At 40.5% G+C, this 22427-nt stretch overlaps 1 protein-coding gene across 1 annotated transcript in view; it reads left to right on the plus strand.

Annotated features, from left to right (window-relative positions):
* Tmed10 (transmembrane p24 trafficking protein 10) overlaps window positions 1-16667 on the plus strand; it is a 42482-nt gene extending 25815 nt beyond the window's left edge. The window contains exons 4-5 of the mRNA XM_070029698.1: window positions 14899-15025; window positions 15903-16667. Of these exons, the coding sequence (XP_069885799.1) occupies window positions 14899-15025; window positions 15903-16024 (249 nt within the window). The 3' untranslated portion in view covers window positions 16025-16667. The remainder of the gene's footprint in view (window positions 1-14898; window positions 15026-15902) is intronic.
* The last annotated feature ends 5760 nt before the right edge of the window (window positions 16668-22427 follow it).

Here is a 22427-nt window from a genome sequence, read left to right on the forward strand (position 1 = left end):
TCCTAGAAATTGATAATAGAATCCTGAGAATCTAACTCTTCTATGCCAGAAACACCATTTCCCTTATGTACCTCAGCTGCCACCTTTTTTCACATAATTTATCTTTTTTAATTTAATTTTATTTGTGAACATACTATACAGAGGGGTTACAATTACATGGGCAGGATAATGTGTACATTTCTTACCAAGCATTGCAGCCTCCTCCTTTGGTTTACCCTTCACATCCCTTCCCAGCCTCCCCCCTCCCCCCCAATCCCAATCCTTCTCCTTACCCCCCCCCCCGTAAATGTATTTTGTAGAGTGTAAACTAAATAAATAAAGGAAGCTGAAGTGATTGAGGAGAATTTTCTAATAATGGTAGAATAGGAGAAATTGCTGTCTTTGGTCAGGACTTTGGAAAGTAATGTAAGAAGATTCCAAGTGTTTGATTATTCTACTTCAGGAAGTAGCATTACATTGTAACTTTCTGGGTCTTTTCTCTCTTTTGTTTTCCTTGTTCAAGAAGTCATTTGAATGAAACTAGGTAAGAGTTATTTGGAATCAGTAAATAATAGAAACAAATAATACAGTAATGAATAGAAGATAATTCCTGGTCAAGATTTTGAATGGCTTCTTTTCTCAGGCTAATTTAATTAAAAGAAATCAAGCAAGATAGGCTCTTAATTTAGTAAATGTAAGAATAAATTGAGGGCTGGGAATGTGGCTTAGTGGTAGAGTGGTTGCCTAGCATGCATGAAGTCCTGGTTCAATTTCTTAGTACTACATAAACAGAAAAGCCTGAAGTGGCACTGAGGCTCAAGTGGTAAGAGTGCTAAGCCTTGAACAAAAGAAGCCCAGGGACAGTTCCCAGGCCCTGAGTTCAAGCCCCAGGACTGGGGGGGAAAAATTTTTTTAAATGTTTTTTAAAAAATCTTGATAACTGAAGACTCTTAGTTATAGTTAAGTAATGTATGTTAAAATGCTGAGTGCAATAAATTACCAAGAAAAATGTAGTTACTATGAGGTGCAAGAATAGGTAAAATGATTTTCTATGTGCTGCTCTTCGCATCTATGAACCATCTCTAAATAAGTGCCTTGAACATACCAGATTTCATCTAAATAGGTAATCATTGCCTTCCTGCTATATGAATTTTACCTGTTATAACTATGTTTCAACATAATAGCAATTATTAAAGCTTATATATTAAATAGCAGAGCACATGATGCACTATTAAACTTGAGACCTAGCTGTACCACTGTAACAAAACTGTTGGCATCCTGGTTGCTTTACATATAGAATGATGTGGATATCACTGTCATAGCACCTTTTAGTCAAACACTCTACCATTGAAATATATTTAACATTTTAAAACCTCTATACCTTCTGGAATTTCTTTCATCTTTGGACTTACTAACACTGGGAAAGGCTTTTTTTTTTTTTTTGACCTTATGCTTCACCCATAGGGGATTCCCTAGCAGAAAGGAAAGGACATCGTTTCCTTTGGCTGCTTCCTGCTTTGGCTGTCTGGCACGTCCTAAGCTTTTCTTTATGCACATGGTTACAACATAGCTTTGAGGTTCTGCTTCCTAACCAAGAGCTTGTCCCTACTGCTGTTTAATGACCCCTCCTTCCAACCTCCAGCAGCTGACCACATTGAGGCAGAGAAGTCCGGCCAAAGAACAGTTTTTTTTCCATAGTCTATGACTATGCTTCCTTGAACCTTAAAAATAGCTGTAAATTGTCCCTGGACTAATAAGGCCTCTGAAAAAAACATGGATAATGGAAGTGTTTTCTTCACTGATTAATAGCCAGAGTGTACTGAGCATATATATAATGTTTGAGGCACTTGATTTTAGGCCCTTAGGATAATGGAGAGCCTTTATCCCCAAAGCATTAGGACACTTTGGCATTACTACTCCAGAAGGCAGCACATGAATTTTCTTCACATCCACATATCTATTCCTATTGTATGTGAGTTCTAATCCTCAAATCCTTATGTACTCTTATAAAATTCAGTAGCAGTCAGTGTATTTCATGTTGTTGAATCAGGGTCTCACTATGTAGTCAGTCTGGTTTGCAACTCTGTAGCCCAGGTTGGGCTCAAACTCCTGTTCTCCTTCCTTAGCCTCCCAAGGATTACCGGTGTTGGCAACCATGTCTAACTTAATCAGTGTCTTAATAACTGGACACAGTACCACAGTATCTATCTAAAATGTTTTAGAGACTTAATTAGTGCATGTGAAATAGTAACAATACCAATATGAAATGAAACTACATGGTAGATGTTTTACATGTTATAAAGATGCATAAAATCTTGCTAGGTGCCAGTGGCTCATGTTTGTAATCCTAACTATCCAGGAGGCTGAGATCTGAAGGCAGTGATTCAAAGCCAGCCTATGCAGGAAAGTCAGTGAGACTCTTTATCTCCAACTAATCCCCCCAAAAGCTGGAAGTACAACTGTGGCTCAAGTAGTAGAGCACTGTAATCTTGAACACAAAAACTCAAGGACAATCCCCAGGCCTAGGACTGGCACCAAAACAACAACAAAAAATCTTGCTAAGCACTGGGGGGCTCATACCTGTAATACTAGCTACTCAGGAAGCTGAGGTCTGAGGATTATGGTTCAAAACCTGCCCAACCAGAAAAGTCCCCATGAGACTCTTTTCTCCAGTTAACCAACTCAAAACCAGAAGTGACTCAAAGGGATAGAGCACTAGCCTTGAGCCAAAGAGCACAGGGACAGTGCCCAGGCCCTGAGTTCAAATCCCATATCTGACCAAAAAATCTTATAGCTTGAATTTTTTTGTTTTGTTTTTTGAAGTTGGAATATTGGAGTCTTTATTATACACTTAGCAGACTGAAGGCAGCTAGTTGTTACAAAGGCCTGCAGCACCCCAAATACACTTAACATGGTTAGGAAACAGGCCAGAGAGGAAAGAAAGAACAAAACAATATCAACAAACGAGATGAGCCAGCAGACAGAACATAGGATACCGGACACGATCGGGGAGACACACATGGCATGACTTTGCAGCTTGAATTCTTCCTCTTCCCCCCCTCATCCCCCGCCCTCCGCCCCCAGGTCATGGGTTCTGAACTCTGGGCCTGCGTGCTGCCCTTCAGCTCTTCAGCTCAAGGCTAGCACTCTACCACTTGAGCCACAGCGCCACTACCAGCTTTTTCTGCTTATGTGGTGCTGAGGAACTGAGCCCAAGGCCTCATGCATACAAGACAAGCACTCTACCACTGAGCCAGCCTGTAGCTTAAATTCTTAAAAGAGAAAGAATACTTGTGTCCTCAGAAATAAACACTTTTGAATGTCAGTGTTGTATTTTTAAGGAATTCTGGTTACTGTCTTGTTTTTGCTCTTCAGAGGGGGAGGTATCTGTTAGATTCCAGCTACTTTTTTTTGTGCCATTATACTGAGACTTGAACTCAGGTCTTGCTGAGCTTTTTTACTCATGGCTGGTGCTCTATCATTTAAGCCATACCTCCAGCTGGAGTCCAGGGACCTAATGTCTGATCGTGTAATGCAAGTAAGTTATTTTCCCACAAAGAAGAGCACACATTCTCCAACTCCCAAGTTCTGTATGTCCTTCTGGTTGTTCCAAGGGAATAAAGTTCTGTTTTGCTTACAGGTTCTATTAGTCTGCCATTTGTAGAAACAGTGCCCTAGTTAGAGCCACAGCTAAAGACTTTTCTAAAAGCTCTTTCTCTAAATACTTTTAGGAGGGAGGAGCTATGTTTTCATGTACTAGATCCAGAATCCCTTTTTTGGCATACATTAAATGAAAAGACATAAATAAGGCATGTGACACATAGTTGGTCTGCCCAGTAGATTTTTTTTTTTTTTTTTTTTTTTTTGTCGGTCGTGGGGCTTGAACTCTGGGCCTGGACGCTGTCCCTCAGCTCTTCAGCTCAAGGTGAGCGCTCTACCACTTGAGCTACAGCGCCACTTCCGGTTTTCTGGTGGTTTATTGGAGATAGGAGTCTCACGGTCTCTCCTGCCCGGGCTGGCTTTGAACCGCGATCCTCAGATCTCAGCCTCCTGAGTAGCTAGGATTACAGGCGTGAGCCACCGGCGCCCGGCCTGCCCAGTAGATTTTGACTCCTTTCTCTTACCCTTTTTGAAAACTACCAAATGGTATTGAGTTAAGAAGGGTTTTTCTAAATTTTATTTATCTCTAAGGTTGACAGCATTATCTAGAGTTAGCACCCTCTTGGCCTTCTAAACTCCTAAATAGGCTTGTGATTCATGTCATTTCCTCACCCCCAGAGGCCACTAGATTTGTCCTTGAATGTTGCTTGATCCTCTTTTCCTTGGTTGTTTTAAACTAGATGTTTTTTCACATTTATTGAGTTTGTAAGATCTGTTATAGAAGGCATAGAGGTAGAAAACTAATTTGACTGAATTTGGCCTGCAACAAGAAGGTTCTCTCATGGGTCTTAATTCAAGGGGAAAAAATATAGAGAATCTCAAGACATTGGATTCACACTCATGTTTTAGGAAGGTTCTTGTTTTTGTTTTTTGTTTTGTTAGCGATTTTCCCTGGTAGTTACATATAGCTAAACCAGGTCCTTACCATTACAGTGGCAGATCTGAACCTGGTTTAGTTTACTGATATTTGGGAGGCATTATAGATGTACAGGGGCAGTTTTTATATTTTCTAACTTTTTCAAGCATGCTTATGAGAATAATATTTACTACCTGTGAGAATGGTAGAAATGTACTATGATAGAGCGCTTTCTCTAGGCAATAGGTCTCATATACCAGGTATTTAGGACTCTGTAAGTTGTAAGACATTTTAATTTCCTTGAGTTTAAGAGCTAAACTATAAGAGGGAAGGGTTAAAAGTCAATACAGCCAGGTGCTGGGCACTCACGAAAAAGCTAAAGTGGAGCTGTGGCTCAAGTAATAGAGTGCTAGCTTTGAATTCAAAAGCTCAGGGACAGCACCCAGGTTCTGAATTCAAGCCCCAGCCTGACACACACCCACATACAAAGATAAAACAGCTTGTGAATATGACAGTGTATGCTTATTAATTGTATAATACAATCTTAAGTATGTAGGGCTTTAAGGAAGAGGAAATCAGTGAGGACAGGAGTGGTAGAAGCAGTCATCATAGTTAAAGCCTGCAAGATAGGATTTGGGTAGAGTTGAGGGTATACAATATGCTCTGGAACTTAAGGATTCAGTTCTAGAATTGTTACAGCAGGGCTTTTTGAGGCTAAATAAATGCTTGATGACTCTGGGTAGGGGATCAAGAGACCATATGGTGCTACTAGTTTTGGTCTGCCACACAAAAGTTAAACAACTTCAGTTTCCTCATTTGTAAAATGTAGTCTAGCTGCAACCTTTGATTTCCTAAAGTATACACGCATTAGGCAAGTACCACCACCTAGTGGAGAACCTGTGGTACATACACGTTATTATGGCTTGCCTTTATCAAGCTGAAACACATCATCTTTGCAGCCGTGGAAGTAGTCTAGAGTACTGGCCTGTCTTCAGGAAGCATATTAATCTGGATAATTTGAGCATCAAATCAAATGTTCAGAAGAAAAGAACAATAGCCTGGAGATTCTGAAACTGAAGTCTGCTTTTTAGGTAGGTAGGTAGGTGTGTGTGTGTGTGTGTGTGTGTGTGTGTGTGTGTGTGTGTGTGTCTGTCTGTCTGTCTGTCTGTCTTCAGGAAGCATATTAATCTGGATAATTTGAGCATCAAATCAAATGTTTAGAAGAAAAGAACAATAGCCTGGAGATTCTGAAACTGAAGTCTGCTTTTTAGGGGCGCGCGCGCGCGCGCGCGTGCGCGCGTGCGTGCGTGCGTGCGTGCGTGCACCATCACCATTCCCCTTTCCCCATGCTGGGACTTCACTTGACTTCAGGTCCCTAGCTCTTGCTTTTCTGCTCAAGGCTGACACTCTACCATTTGAGTTATATATGGTTGCTTTTCTAATTTTTTGGTGGTTAATTGGAAATAAGAATCTCATAGACTTTTCTGCATTGATGAGCTTCAAACCATGCTCTTCAGGTCTCAGCCTCCTGAGTAGCCAAGATTACAGGCATGAGCTATGAGGGCCTGGCTTGATTTGTATGACTATAATATATAAAGTCTTAATAGTTTAACCTGGAAAAATTAGACTAATAACAGGAAGAAAGCTACAAAGCTTATTAGTCAAACTTCACTAGTCAGACAAACTAAAACTTAGTCCAGTCCTTCTGGCCTGCTTATTATAGCTTGCTTTGGATTTTATTTATTTACTTAGTTTTTCTGTTTTAGAAAGGTTTTATTTTGGTGTAATAGGATAAAGTAGAGGGAGTTCGGAGTTAAAGACTCAAAATGTGGTTCTTCTCAGTAGCCTTTATGCTTTTTAAAAATATGCCCTAGGGGCTGGGAAGGTGGCTCAGTGGTAGAGTGTTTACCTTGCATGTATGAGGCCCTGGGTTCAATTCCTCAGCACCACATAAGCAGAAAAAGCTGGAAGTGGGGCTGGCTGAGGCTCAAGTGGTAGAGCTCTAGTCTACAGCTGAAGAGCTGAGGTACAGCACCTAAGCCCAGAGTTCAGGCCCCATGACTGACCAAAAAAAAAAAAAAATGCCCTTATCCTTGGACAATACTTTTGGCTAAGTACTAGAGTGGAGATATTATCTAGGCCTACTATAGATACAAGGACAGTTCCCTATCCTTTTATCCATTGTAAAGAGTGTAGTTTTTAACAAATCAAAGAAGAAGTTGATGTAGTCAGCTCCTTTATGTCTTTTATTCTCCTAACTTAACATCTAAAAGTAGATATGTGGGGGATGGGGGGGGAAAGCAAGGGTGTTTGTTTTTTTGTTTTTCTTTTTGCTTTCATTTTCTGGTTCTGATGTCTGAATCTGGCTCTTCTAATATTTATTAATCTTCATTTTCTATCTTCCTTAACTATCCTGCTATAGTTTCCCTCTAAACAACTTGGTTCCTTTTAATCATTAGAGAGGTTCAGAGGGTCAGTGATCCATCTTTAGTAGCAGTTTCTTAGGTGAGAGTGGTTTGCTGGAGTTACCTAGAAGAGGAACCAAAAAATTGTGTCCCTGTCTTACTTAGACGATTAACAGGAAATTCAATTGGCAGCAAACTCATTTGGCAGGCTGCCACAGTTAGGACTATAAGACTTCAAATTGTTCTTTTTTTTTTTTTTTTTTGGTTGGTCATGGGGCTTGAACTCTGGGCCTGGGCACTGCACCTGAGCTTTTCAGCTCAAGGTGAGCACTCTACCACTTGAGCCACAGTGCCACTTCTGTTTTTCTGGAGCTTAATTGGAGGAGATAAGAGTCTCAAGGACTTTCCTGCCCAGGCTGGCTTTGAACCATGATCCTCAGATCTCAGCCTCCTGAGTAGTTACGATTACAGGTGTGAGCCACTGGTGCCTGGCTCGAATTATTCTTTTAACTTGTGAGATTTAAGTCTTGGTTCAGACTTACCAATCTCTGTTACCAGATGATGGATACTGGATTCTCTCAACTTCCCTGTTACCATACAATCACTGGTCCTTGAAAACAACACATGAAAAGAGGTCTTACAATAAGGAGAGTCTCACGAGGTAGAAGTTTTAGCAAGAATTTAAGTTAGAAGAATATATACTGTAAAGATTGGGAATAGTTTTTTTTTTTTCCATCTATAATCTACATTGTAGCCATACTTATTAGTACTGGGTTTAATTTCATCGTGCCTTTTGGGTTTTAGGCTTTAGCTGGTTTCACTTCCAGTTCCTTTTAAATTTCTATTTAGAGACCCTGAAATATTTGATGTCAAAGAAGTTTCAGGCCACTGCCTTTCTACTATTTCATTCATTCATACTAGAAGACAGTAAACAGACTAAAGTTCAACTGTGTATTATCTCTTGTATTGATACGTTTTTCCTGTAGGATATCCTCCCCTCCACACACCCCCCCCCCCAGTCATACATGAAATAAAACAACCACTATACCCTCAAGGTTCATGTCAAACCTGGCATTTGGAGAATTTGCTTAGTGAATAACCACTGGTTAAATATTATGCCTACATAAGCTTTTCTGCAGCTGCCAGTTATTATTAACTCTGTGCAACATTTTACAAATGTAAGAAAATGTGCATACAATGAAAAAAATGTTTAGGTGTCTATTTTAAAATTTAGTGTCTATTGCAAATTGATCACCATGTTTTTATGTGCTTTATATATCAAACTCAGTTGTTTTTTATTGTGTTTTGTTTTTAATTCTGGTACTGGAGCTTTCACTCAGAGCCTAGGTGCTGTCCCTGAGATTTTGTTGTTGTTGTTTTACAATACTAGTGTTCTATCATTTGAGCCAGAGCTCCACTTCCAGCATTTTGGTGAATTAGAAATAACCGTTTCAGGGTGGTTTCAAACTGTGATCCTCAGATCTCAGCCTCCTGAATAACAAGAATTACTAGCATGAGCGTAAATATAAACTCAGTTTCTCTCTCTCTCCCTCTATTTTTTTGGTGAGGGAAGTAAGACAAGGTCCTACTGCATATCCACACTAACTTCAAACTTGCAAATATCATGCCTCTTCATCTGAAATGCTGTGATTAACCAGGTCTGGAATGTATTTTATTTTCTTCACAGTGATGGCATAGGTTGATTGTTAGACAAGCAATCTAGTACAAGAGCCACACCTCCATCCCTTTTGTTCTGCTTATTTATTTACTTATTTATTTATTGTTGGTCTTGGGACCTGAACTCCAGGCCTGCGCGCTGTCCTTGAGCTCTTTTGCTCAAGGGTAGACTTGGCCACTTTGACCCACAGCTCCACTGCCAGTTTTCTGGTGGTTAATTGGAGATAAGAGTCTTATAGACTCTGTGTGACCTAGCTTCAAACCAAGATCCTTAGATCTCAGCCTCTTGAATAGCTGGAATTATAAGTGTGAGCCACCAGCGCCAGGCTTTGCTCTGATTATTTTTGAGATAGAGGTTTATTTCCTCCTCTCCCTGCACATGCTGGTCTGGCTAATAGTAGTCCTATTTGTACTTCTCACTGTATCTAGAATGACAGGCATATACCATCTTGCCCAGACTTTTCTGAAATGAGGATCTCACTTTTTTTTTTTTTTTTGCCAGTTCTTGGGCTTGAACTCAGGGCCTGGGTACTGTCCCTGAGCTTCTTTTGCTCAAGGCTAGCACTCTACCACTTGAGCCACAGTGCCACTTCCAGCCTTTTCTGTGTATGTGGTACTGAGGAATTGAAATCAGGGCTTCATGCATTGTAGGTACGTACTCTACCACTAAGCCACATTCCCAGCCCAAGGATCTCACATTTTTTTTTTTTTTGCCTAAGTTGCCCTGAAACTGTGATCCTCTCAGACATGCACCACCATGCCTACCTGTTGGTTGAGGTGAGGTCTTGTGAACTTTTTACTCAGTTTGTCCTCAAACAGCAATCCTCCTTAATAGCTTGGGACTACAGAGGTAAGTCACTAACACCCAGTTTTAATTTAATTTTAGTGGTGTTTATAATTGAACACAGAGCCTAGTGTATTCTAGAAGAGTACTCTACCACAGTGCTACATTCTCAGCCCTTTATCACCATTTAACAGCTTTCTAGTTGTGGGAGTGGGGGCTGTGGGTGGGTGTGGGGGTGTGTGTGTGTGGATGTGGGGCTTGAACTCTGGGCTTAGGTGCTGTCCCTCAGCTCTTCAGCTCAAGGCTAGTGCTCTACCACTTGAGCCACAGCGCCAATTCCAGTTTTCTGAGTGATTTATTGGAGATAAGAGTCTCACAGACTTTTCCTGCCCAGGCTGGCTTTGAACTGCAATCTTCAGATCTCAGTCACCTAAGTAGCTAGGATTACAAGCGCGAGCCACCTGTGTCCAGCTTCTAGCTTTATTTTAAATAATACCTTGTTCTTCAAGATATTATTTTCCTGGGGCTAGGAAGATGGCTTAGTGGTAGAGTGCTTGTCTTGCATGCATGAGGCCCTGGGTTTGATTCTTCAGAACCACATAAACCGAAAAAGCCGAAGGACAGCGTCCAGGTCCAGAGCTCAGGTCTCACACCGACCAAAAAAAAAAAAAAAAAAAAAAAAGATTATTGTCTCTTGAACAATAGGTAATTAAGGTGGGTGTTATGGTGCATACATGTAATCCCAGCACTGAGGAAGCTGAGGTAGGAGGATCTCAGTTTGATGCCAGCTTGGGCTACAGAATAAGACTCTCTCTATGAATGATTAATAAGTGAATGCATGAATGATTGAATGCTTAAACCCTTTCCATTTGTCCTATATTAATTGCTGTTAACACTTAATAGAACAGTGAAGAGGGATAGGACATGGATGAAAAGTGGGAAATCCTGTAGACAAGGTATAGCAAATACGCTGTGAAAAAGCAAGCATAAAAAAGTATTCTGGCCTGGGAATGTGGCTTAGTGGTAGAGTGCTTGCCGTATAAAGTCCTGGGTTCAATTCCTTAGTACCACATTAGCAGAAAAAGCTGGAAGTGGCTCTGTGTGGCTCAAGTGGTAGAGTGCTAGTCCTGAGTACAGAGAGGCTCATGGACAGAGCCCAGGCCCTGAGTTCAAGCCCTAGGAATGGCTATATATATATATATATATAATTTTCCTGGTACATAAAGAAGTTTGCTTTGTTGTTGTTTCTTTGTGTTTTTGTTTTTGTTCCATTGGTCATGGGGCTTGAACTCAGGGCTTGGGCGCTGTCCCTGAGCTCTTTTGTTCAAGGCAAGCACTCTACGAGCTACAACACCACTTCCGGTTTTCTGGTGGTTTATTGGAAATAAGAGTCTCATGGACTTTCCTGCCAGGCTGGCTTTGAGCCACAAGCCTTAGATCTCAACCACCTGAGTAGCTATCATTACAGGCATGAGCCACTGGCCAGAGTTTTAAGATCTGGAGGTCTTTGATAGTTACTCCATTTTATTTTAGTTTGCTTTTGAGATAGGGTCTTGCTTTGTAGTATGTCCTGACCTCACATTGACAAGTTTCCTCTCTCAGCTTCTTGAGTGCTGGGATTATAAATACATACTTCTACACCTAGAAGTTTATTCCATTTGAACTCAAATCATGGGCCAGGTATACTAAGCACCTGTAATCCCAGCTATTTGAGAGGCCACAGCAGAGGGGAATCACATGAGCCCAGAGGTTCAGGCAACAGAGCAAGACTCTGTGTCATTAAAAAAGTTTCTAAAAAACAAGGAAATCATAAACTAAAATTAATAAAAATAAAACATGGAGCAATGAAATGCTTGCTCATATGATATGCACCTCTACTTATTAGTGTTTCTCACATCATCCCTCATCACACAGGGAAAGCCTTAAGAAATTTCCTTTTTTAAAAAATTAGCATATAATAGTTATGGAGGGTTCACTGTGACATTTCTGCACGAGTATACAATATATTCCAATCAGTCACTCCCCTATCCATAAATTGTCCATTACCTCCCTTTTTTAGTGGGGAAAGTGAGACAGGGTTCTGTTGCATCTCCACACTGACTTTAAACTTGCAAACCTTCCTAAAACAGTTAATAGGTTTCATTGTTCTGTTTTCATACATGCATACTTCAACCATATTCATCTTCACTTTCATTTGACTGGCTGTGTCATTCTTTAAAAAAACAACTTAGGGCTGGAAAGGTGGCTCAGTGGTAGAGTGCTTGCCTTGCATGCCTGAGGCCCTGGATTCGATTCTTCAGCACCACATAAGCAAAAAGAAAAAAGCCGGAAGTGACATTGTGGCTCAAGTGGTAGAGCGCTCCCCTAGAGCTGAAGAGCTGAGGGACAGCATCCAAGCCCAGAGTTCAGGCTCACGACCAACTAAATAAATAAATAAATAAAAATCTTAGACTAATTTTAGAGTAAAAGTTTAAAGTTGTGAGATTTATATCAACAAACCAGAATTCTCTGAATTTAGTGTTGGGGAGTTATCTTAACACTAGAGTAACATTTGCCTTTTCATTTCTATGTATTATTGGAAATCCAGTGGCTTTTCTTCTAAAATCCGGTTTGACCTAAGATCTGTAATACTTTTTATACTAAGATTGTTTATTTCCTAAAATGAGTGAAAGTATAGTAAAGTGATATATTAAAGTCAGAAATCTGGGGGCAAGGCAAGGTAGTTCAACCCCATAATCCATTATCCTAGCTCCTTGGGAAGCAGAGATAGGGTTCAAGGTTCAAGGCCAGTCCCCCCTTCCCCCAAAAAAATTTTATTTAGAAGAGTATGCTGATTAATAGCTATTTGTACAGTGTTACACAACTGTCATCTTCATAACATGGGGTAGCATAAAACAATACCCAATCTCAAAAATAACTGGTGCAAGAAAGAGCTAAAGACTTAGTGCTAGGGGCTGGGAAGGTGGCTCAGTGGTAGAGTGCTTGCCTTGCATGCATGAGGCCCTGGGTTCGATTCCTCAGCACCACATAAGCAGAAAAAGCTGCAAGTGGTGCTGTGGCTCAAGTGGTAGAGCACTAGCCTTGAGCTGCAGAGCTGAGGGACAGTGCTCAGGCCCAGAGTTCAGGCACCATGACTGGCAAAAAAAAAAAAAAAAGACTTAGTGCTAGGGCTGGAAATGTTGTTTACTTGAGAGTGCTTGCCTAGCTTGCATAAAAGCCTGGGTTTGATTCCTCAGTACCACATAAGCAGAAAAAGTCGAAAGTGGCGCTGTGCCTCAAGTAGTAGAGCGCTAGCCTGGAGCAAAAGAAGCTCAGGGACAGTGCCCAGGCCCCTGCCTTCAGTCCCAGGACTGGACAAAAAAAAAAAAAAAAAAAAAGACAGTGCTAGTATATCTGCTGACAAGCATGTTGCCCTGAGTTTAAACCCTTAATACGCTCCCTGCCAAAAAAGAAGAAATCTAGAAATATAAGCAATAAGTACATCTTACTTTATAGCTTTCCATATAATAGTACTTCTTACCAAGGTTTTTTTTTTGGGGGGGGGGCGGGGTGGGGAGCGTGTTAGCCATAATGTGGCTCTCCTCTCTCTCCTCTTCCCTCTCTCCCCTCCCCTCCCCCCTCCTCTCCTTTCCCCTGTCTTCCCCTTCCCTCCCCTGTCCTCCCCTCTCCTCTCTCTCCTCTCTCCTCTCCTTTCCTCTCCTCTCTTTTCCTTCCACTCGCTTCCCTCTCTCCCCCCCACCCCCCTTTCACCAGTCTTGAAGTTTGAACTCAGGGTCTGGGCATTGTCTCTATCCTTGAGCTGCTTTTGCTCAAGGCTACCAGTTGAGCCATAGCTCCACTTTCTGCTTTTTTGGTAATATATTGGAGACAGGAGTCTTATGGACTTTCCTACCCAGGCTGGCTTTCAGACAGTCTCCTCTTCCCCACCCTTTCTTTTGTGCTAATCCTGGGGCTTGAACTCGGGCCCTGGGCATTGTCCTTAAACTTTTATGCTCAAGGCTAGCACTCTACAACTTGAGCCACAGCTCTACTTCTGGCTTTTTTGCTGGTGAATTGGTTAATTTTGCTGGTTAATTAAAACTGCGATGCTCAGATCTCACCCTCTTGAATAGCATGAGCCACAGGTACCAGGCAGTCTCCCTTTCTAGCCCAGGTCAGTTTCATATATTATCAGTCTTTCTGCTCTGCCTCCCAAGTGCTAGGATTGTCACCATGCCCAACATAAAGAGGTTTTAATTAAAACAATCCCAACATAAAAATGTTTAAATTAAAAGTATTTTTATGCTAGGTGCTGGTTTATACCTGTAATCCTAGCTCTACTAAGGAGGCTGAGATCTGAGGATCTAGGTTCCAAGCCTTCCCAGGGAGGAAAATCAGAAGTGGCTCTGAGTGGTAGAGCACTAGCCTTGCGCAAAAGAACTCAGGGACAACACCCAGAGCCAGAGTTCAAGTGTGGGGATATTAGAAAAGTCTAAGAATGAATGTTATTAATAATTTATAGGGAAAGGTAGAAATTCAGATTGCAAGCTAGGTGCTGGTGGCTCTACTCCGCTTAGTTAGCCTAGCTACTCTGGAAGTAGATAGCAAGAGAATTATGGTTCAAGACCAGCCCAGCAAAATGTTCACAAGACACCCACACACACATACACATACTTCCACCAATAGTAGGGTTCTGTTGTATGCACCTGTCATCTTAGCTGCATGGGAAGCATACTTAGCATATCAGAATCCAAGCCAGCCCTGGGCAAAAAGTGAGACCCTATATAAAAAATAAAGTATGGGGGGCTGGGAAGGTGGCCCAGTGGTAGAGTGCTTGCCTTGCATGCATGAGGCCCTGGGTTCGATTCCTCAGCACCACATAAGCAAAAAGCCGGAAGTGGCACTGTGGCTCAAGTGGTAGAGCGCTAGCCTTGAGCTGAAGAGCTGAGGGACAGCGCCCAGGCCCAGAGTTCAGGCCCCACAACCGGACCCAAAAAAATAAAATAAAATAAAATAAAGTATGGTTTTTATCTCCCAATCTCTTTGGCATCCATCCTCTCTCATATTGTCACCTACATCACAACTCAAGGGTTTCATCACAGCATCTCAGTGTTATTATCGCATTCAAATGGCTTTGATCTTATTTTATGAAATATAATTGTAACATCATTACAAATCAAAACTAACATTTTTTAGGGCTGGGGCTTTGAAGATGTTCTTATTTGAACATGACTAGAATATGGTTAATAACTTACTGCCAAAGAGTTAAAATAAATTTCATGTTTTTATCTTAAAAGTAAAGCAAAGGCTGGAGGCATAGTTCAAGCAGTAGAGCACCTATCTGGAAGAGGCTCTTGATTTCAAACACCAACACACAAAAGCCAGATTGTCAAATGTGCTAGGATAATTGACAGGAAAGAATTTAACTCTGGTAAACTTATTTAAAAAAAAAAAAGGCTCCTATTTTGTTTTGTTTTCTTTACCAGAGCAGGTTTTGGGGTTTGGTTTTGTTTTATTTTGTTTTCAGAAAGAGGATTCTTAATTCTTTTCTTTTCTAGATTGCAAAAGTCGAGAAACTCAAACCATTAGAGGTGGAGCTCAGACGTCTAGAAGACCTTTCAGAATCTATCGTTAATGATTTTGCCTACATGAAGAAACGAGAAGAGGAGATGCGTGACACCAATGGTGAGAGGAAGGCAGTTATTTCTCAATAAGTAATCCAGGAGGGAGACAGATCCCCAAATACTAAATTCTGGGATAGCCTTTACTCAGTTTTACAAAAGCAGGGTGTCATATATAGAAAGAAAATTGCTTGCTTCAGTGCCATTGCTGTTGAAGATTAGGTCAGTCTTGTTAGATTTTCAGGAGAATAGATTTTTTTTTTCCTGATAGTGTTTTCTATTGGCCTATAGGTTAGCAAATTGATACCACTAATCTTTGTACTTTGTTTTTTGTTTTCAGTGCTGAGGATCAAACTTTACCACTGAGCTACATCCCTAGCCCTTGGTTTCTTAAGTTGGCTTTGAACTAGCAGTCCTTTGCGTTCACCTCCCAAGGATCACAGGCCTGAACCACCACACCTAGCTTTTTTTTTTTTTTTGGTCCGTCCTGGGGCTTGAACTCAGGGCTTGGGTGCTGTCCCTCTGCCCTTCAGCTCAAGGCGAGCGCTCTACTTGAGCCACAGCGCCACTTCTGGTTTTCAAGTGGTTTATTGGAGATAAGAGTCTCATGGACTTTCCTGCCTGGGCTGGCTTTGAACCGTGATCCTCAGACCTCAGCCTCCTGAGTAGCTAGGATTACAGGCGTGAGCTACCAGCGCCCGGCTTTTTTTAAAACTGTTATTATAAAGGTAGTGTACAGAGGGGTTACAGTGACATAAGTCCAGTAAAGAGTATGTTTTTGGACAATGTTCATGCCCAGCTTTTAAAAAAATGAAATTTTACTTTTAATACTAAGGGTCGGGATGAAATTAATTGCCTGTCTAGTGAGTAGAAGTTATTCTGTAGTTAGTATTAGCCGTCTGACTAGGCTTCATTACATTTCCAATGTTTTTGTTTTTTAGAGTCAACAAATACTCGGGTCCTGTACTTCAGCATCTTTTCAATGTTCTGCCTCATCGGACTAGCCACCTGGCAGGTCTTCTACCTGCGTCGCTTCTTCAAGGCTAAGAAGTTAATTGAGTAATGAAGCCCAGTCTGCTCCCCACTTGTGTGTCAGTCAGCAGAACAGCACTGGGACATGCATGGTCTAATCCAATGCCATCCAACACTAGCACCATCAAGGCCCAGTGGAGCTTTCTTGCAAGAACTGATCTCTTTTTGTGGGGGGGGGGGCCCTGGGGTACTACCTACACCCAAAAGTCAGTGAGGGACTTCTTTTTAACTTGGTAGAATTTGGACTGGTTTTGCAACATTAAGACTATTATTAGAGTCATCTATGACAAAAAAAAAAAAAATAGAGGTAACCTAGATAATGCCAAACTCAGCATTTGTCCTGGGTTTCCTCACATGATTTGTTCGAACCATGTTGGCTTTCTCCTCCCACTTGCTCCCCAGCTTGGGCTTTCACTCTAGTTCTTTTACCAAGAAATGTATGACCATGTTGAACTTGTTTCATACTGATTGTCCTCCTTGGGTTTCCTGTGAAAACATCCTGAACTTTCTCTTCGCCCGTAGGTGAAATGTTTACATAGCTTCTGGTGATATCCTTTCAGAATTTTATGTCCGTAAAAGGGTCCTGGATGTGACACCTCATAAAAGTGAGCTTTGAACTGTAGATAAACCCTAAAGAAAATCTCATTTCATACTATTAAAATATTTGTGCTCAATTGCTTGAACTTTTTTCTTTTCTTGTATGTATTTAGTTCTGTGCAGTTTTACCATGTGACCGTTTTATTCATGTGACCATACACAGTACAGTAAGTTCCATCACAGACCTTTCATTCTGCCCTTTTATACCATAGTCATTCGCTTCCTTACCCAGTGACCTCAACCTCTGCAGTCACTACTCTGCTCACAAGTTCCTTTAATTTTGTCTTTTTCCATGTATTATATAAATGGAATCAAACAGAATGTGTCACATGTTGAGATTGGATTTTTCAGGCAGCATAATTTCTATCAAATTCATTGCAGTTGTTGCACATATCAGTAGTTTGTCCCTTTTAGGGAGAGAGGGCTCGGTCCCTAAGCTTTTATGCTCAAGGCTAGTGCTCTACCACTTTGAGCCATAGCTCCACTTCTGGTTTTTTTGGTGATTAATTGGAGATAAAAGTGCTATGGAGGATTGGGAAGGTGGCTCAGTGGTAGAGCGCTTGCCTTGCATGCATGAGACCCTGGGTTCAATTCCTCAGCACCACATAAGCAGAAAAACCCGGAAGTGGTGCTGTGGCTCAAGTGGTAGAGTGCTAGCCTTGAGCTGAAGAGCTGAGGGACAGTGCCCAGGCCCAGAGTTCAGGCCCCAGACTGACGACAAAAAAAAAAAAAAAAAGTGCTATGGACTTCCTGCCCAGGCTGGCTTCAAACGACAATCCTCAGATCTCAGCCTGAATAGCTAGGATTACAGGTGTGATGAGCCATCAACACCTGGCTACTAATTTGTTTGTTTTTATTACTGAGTAATACTATGAATATTATGAATATTATGGTTATGAATAGCCTACGTATGGTTTAGTCAGTTACCCACAGAAGGACATATGAGTTGTTTAGGGGGTTTTGCCCTAATAAAATTTCTGTGAACTTAAATTTTCATTTCTCTGAGCCTAAGTGTCAGGACAGTTATATTGTATAGAAAGCATATTTCATTTTGTAAAAAACTTCCCTACTTCTTCTAGAATAGTTGTACTGTTTTACATTTCTACTGGCAGCATGTCACTGACCCAGTTCTTCCATATCCTCACTAGATCTTGTTAATACTGTCTTGGCCTTTTGAATAGGTAGGCCTAATGTTACCATGATTTAAATTTGCCTTCTAACAGCAAATGATGGTTGAACATGTTTTGTGTGCTTGTTTGCCATCTGTACATCCTCTTCAATGAAATGTCTATGTCCTTTGCCCATTTTCTGATTGGGTCATTTCTTCTCTTCACTGTTAAATTCTGAGGGTTTTTTTTTGTTGTTGTTGTTGTTATTTCTGAGGGCTTTTATATATTCTGGACACAGGTACTCTATTAGATACATGGTTGCTTGAATTTTAATATCACCAAAAAAAAGTAAATTACCAACTTTTCTTGCAGGATCAATAATTAATTAGTGTGTTTTATCTAGTCAAATGAAGTATAAAATGGAGATCTAGGAATGTCATGAAAAAAGTAAATACTTGAAATAAATACATGTTATGAAATCAAAGCTAAAAATTACTTGTGGGCGTCTAGGGTACCTAAAGCCAATACTAATGTACAAAAGAGAAATCATGGGGCCAAGGTTATGAATCAGTGTTACAGTTTTGCTATCATGAACAAGGCCCTAGGTTCGATTCCCCAGCACCCCACAATAACCATGTACTAAAAGTGAAAACAAATGATTGTGTTCATAAACAGGAAAAATCCTAGCATTTCTTTCTTTCTAATCCTGTTGACTGTTAGAATTTGTCTAGTTACAGTGGCAAGAATTACAAGATTTAGGCCCATATCAATTTCAGTAACGAAATAGAATATGAAACTTGTCAGAGAGCAGTGGATGATCTGGGTGAAGTATGAAAGTGAAAGGGGGAGTGATTTATGTTCTTAAAAATCTCAGGCTATCCTGTTAATGTTGCGCTTACAGTGATCCAAAAGTTGCCCCCTCCCCTTTTTTTTTGACTTTTCCGCAAGTGTGGCTTAAAAGTGGTTCTCATTAACTTGTGCAGCATTGCCATCTGCTGTTGGAAAGTGGAAGATAACTGCTTCCTTGCCAGGAAAGCAGGTGTTGAGAAAGTCTGTCTATAATGTTACATATATTAAATGATAGAGGAATGATTCAAGTAGGGAAAAGAGTTAAATTTGTGGTCTATCTTTATGGACTTTAAATGTGAAAACTTATACTGCACAATTAGCCTAGTAAAAGATTCTTCCATATTTCTGACCTGTGCCTTTCCCCCTTTAAGAAGCAACGAGAGCTACTTTCTTAGATGTGCTTTGATGTTAAAGGTAGGAGAGAAGAGAATATTTTACTTTATTGATATTTTTATTCCTAAATATGACTAAATTTAAACTTTGTGGAACCAAAATTCTTTCATTTCCTTTTACCTATGCCAAAAATTGGACATTTGTGCTTTTGGAAAAAAGAGTTAATTGCTACTAAACCTTGATTTCAGCTAGAAAATAAGAATATTTGCCTTTGATATCAGGCTTGCAGAAAAACATATCAGCATTAAAAAAGGGACATTATCTGTTTTCCTTCATTTTTTTAGCATAATACTCAATGATTTGTGTAATGTAACCGAAAACAATGCAGTTTCAGTAAAACTTGTTATACATTGTCTTGAACCCCTGTCAAAGCCATTTTTCTGTTTGTTTAATGGATACTGACCTGCAATTTATACAAATTCACTTGTAAGTGTTGAATTGGAGATTTTTCTGTAAAATTTCTCAAATAAAGGCTAGCAGAAACCATATCAGGTGTATTTTTCTAATATTCTAAAGTATCTCTTTGTTTTAGCAGTAATCTCCATGTTTCTAGTTTGAGTTTGGGGGGATTTTTTTATTTATTATTTATTTATTTATTTTTTTGCCAGTCCTTGGGCTTGAACTCAGGGCCTGGGCTCTGTCCCTGAGATTCTGTACTCAAGGCTAGGACGTTACCACTTAAGCCACAGCGCAACTTCCGGCTTTTTTCTTTTTGCTTATGTAGTACTGAGGAATCGAACCCAGGGCCTCAGGCATGCAAGGCAAGCACTCTACCACTGAGCCACCTTCCCAGCCCTCCCATGGTTTATTTTTAAGTATAGCAAATAACACTTGATACATTAAGGGAAAAAAATATTGTCTATAATTTACACCAGATGGATAAAGTTAATATTAGCTAATAAATGCTTATTATATATAAATCATGCCTAAAGTAATAACTATATGTACTCAGAAAGACTAGGGAGTCTATAAGCCCAGAATTCCCAATAGCTTTTATTTTGAGACCACTTGGAATTATTTCTTCAGAGAGCCTTCTCCTTGCCCTCATTCCTAAAATATTCCCCTTGGGCTTACTTTTTTTGCTCTATCACCTCTATGCAAAACCTCACTTGAGAAAATAAAGGCTATTTTCTTATTTCTTTCACAACTTTTAACATTTTTCACAAGCATCAAAAATTTTCTAAGCTTAACACTGGTCACTCAGACCTGTAATCCTAGCTATTCAGAAAACAGATCTGAGGATCACAATTCAAAGCCAGTAGGAAAGTCTGTGAGACTTTTATCTCCAATTAACCACCAGAAAACTGGAAGTGGAGCTGTGACTTAAAGTGGTAGAGCTCTAGCCTTGAGCAAAAGGAACTCAAGGAACCACACCCAGGCCCTAAGTTCAAGCCCCATGGCCAACAAAAAGTATATTTTGTTCTCACTGATATTTTAGAGAACAAATAATTTAACAAAACTTACAAATGAATTTTATAGTCTAGTAGAATTATTGTATACTTGTTGGGTATTAACACATCTTTTGCAAATTATTCAGCCTATTAGTGTCCATTATGTGAGTCACAATTTAAATTTTTCTAGTGCCAAATTAAGAAGGTATAGCCAGGTGCCAGTACCTCATGCCCGTAATCCTAGCTTCTCTGGAGGCTGAGGTCTGAGGATCGTGATTCAAAGTCAGCCCCGGTAAGAAAGTCCATGAGACTGATCTCCAGTTACTAGTAAAAAGCTGGAAGTGGAGGTGTGGCTCAAATGGTAGAGTGCCAGCTTTGAGCAAAAAAAGCTAAGGGAAGAGTCTAGTGCCTTGAGTTCAAGCTCCAGTTCAGACAATCAAAAAAAAGTAAAATCAGAAGCCGGGCGCCAGTGGCTCACGCCTGTAATCCTAGCTACTCAGGAGGCTGAGATCTGAGGATCGCAGTTCAAAACCAGCCCGAGCAGCAAAGTCAGTGAGACTCTTATCTCCAATAAACTACCAGAAGACCCAGAAGTGGCGCTGTAGCTCAAGTTGTAGAGCTCTCACCTTGAGCTGAAGAGCTGAGGGACAGCACCCAAGCCCAGAGTTCAAGTCCCACGACCGACAAAAAAAATCAGGAAAATAAAATTGAACAATATGTTGCAACATGTAAACATTATAGAAATAATTTACAATCTTTTTATATAAAATCTGAAATCCAGTGTTTATCTTATAGCACATCTCCAAACGAGCTACAACACAAGTGTGCAGTAATTACATGTAGCTTGCTAGTGGCTACTACAGTAAACAGGCAAGGCTTGGGGTTAGGTCAATTTTTTAGCCTTTACAGTAATTCTATGACCCCTGACAAGTCTGTCCTTCAAAAATGTGAAAACTTCTGTAGTATCATGTGCTAACTATTCATTGGTTAATATAAAACATGGAAATAGTCTATTTTAACAAAAGGAACTTTGAAATCAAGTTATACTTTCAGAATTAATGTTGAGTATTTCTAGACTTAAAAATATTCAAAAATAACCAGGCATCAGTGGCACATGCCTGTAATCCTAGCTATTCAGTGAGATCTGACAATCCAGGTTCAAAACCAGCTGGGGCAGGAAAGTCTGTGAGACTGATCTCCAAATTAAGCACCAGAAAACCAGAAGTGGCGCTGTGGCTCCAGTGGTAGAGTGCTAGCCCTGAGCAAATGAAGCTCAGGGACAGTGCCCAGGCCCTGAGTTCAAGCCCCAGGACTGGCCAAAAGAAAGGAACACTGAAGAGCTGTAGGGAGGCCAGAGGAATGTGAACTCAGCCTTTATACCACTATACCATTTTATCAATTCTGTCTTCCTCCAGTATTTGTTATCTCTATCTGCTTAATACCCTAGAATGAATATCCTGAACTATGTCTTGTACCAACCATATCTCAACTGATCACAAAGTTCTAAATGTTCCCCCAGAGGGATTTCTTTAATCTGGCCCTCCTTCTCACTGATACTGTCTCAGCATCTTTCAGGTTACAAATTGTGTCCTAACTGACCTCCCTGCCTCTAGCCTTTATCTTGCACTGTGTCATCAGAGTTATGCTGGGGAAGAAAGTGTTAACTAAGACTTACTAGAAAAATTGGGACACATGGTGCCTACTGATAGAGTCCATTAAAAACTCTCCAATAATTCCCCTTGCTTATAGGAAACACCAAAACTCTGTCAAAACAAAAAACTCGTGTGTGTGTGTGTGTGTGTGTGTGTGTGTGATTGTCTTCTACTTAACTGGACATTCACCCTGGGCTCCTTCAAATTCCTAGCTCTTTGTTAATCAGCCTTATCACATTTAGCCAGTTAGCCTCCCTGTATCAGTTTCTGTAAGAGAAAATATGAGAATTAAGTGCCATAATACATGGAAAACAGTGTCCAGAACATAATAATCAACACCTTTTATCTGTTACCCCTGCGATGTGGGTTATATTCCCACAGGTTTATACACCGGGGGAAGAAGTTTGTTGGCGATGTGATGAAACATTTGTTGGGTGTATTCC

Source organism: Dipodomys merriami, unplaced genomic scaffold (genome assembly GCF_024711535.1).
Source record: "Dipodomys merriami isolate MVZ:Mamm:240054 unplaced genomic scaffold, mDipMer1.0.p SCAF_1, whole genome shotgun sequence".
Taxonomy (NCBI): domain Eukaryota; kingdom Metazoa; phylum Chordata; class Mammalia; order Rodentia; family Heteromyidae; genus Dipodomys; species Dipodomys merriami.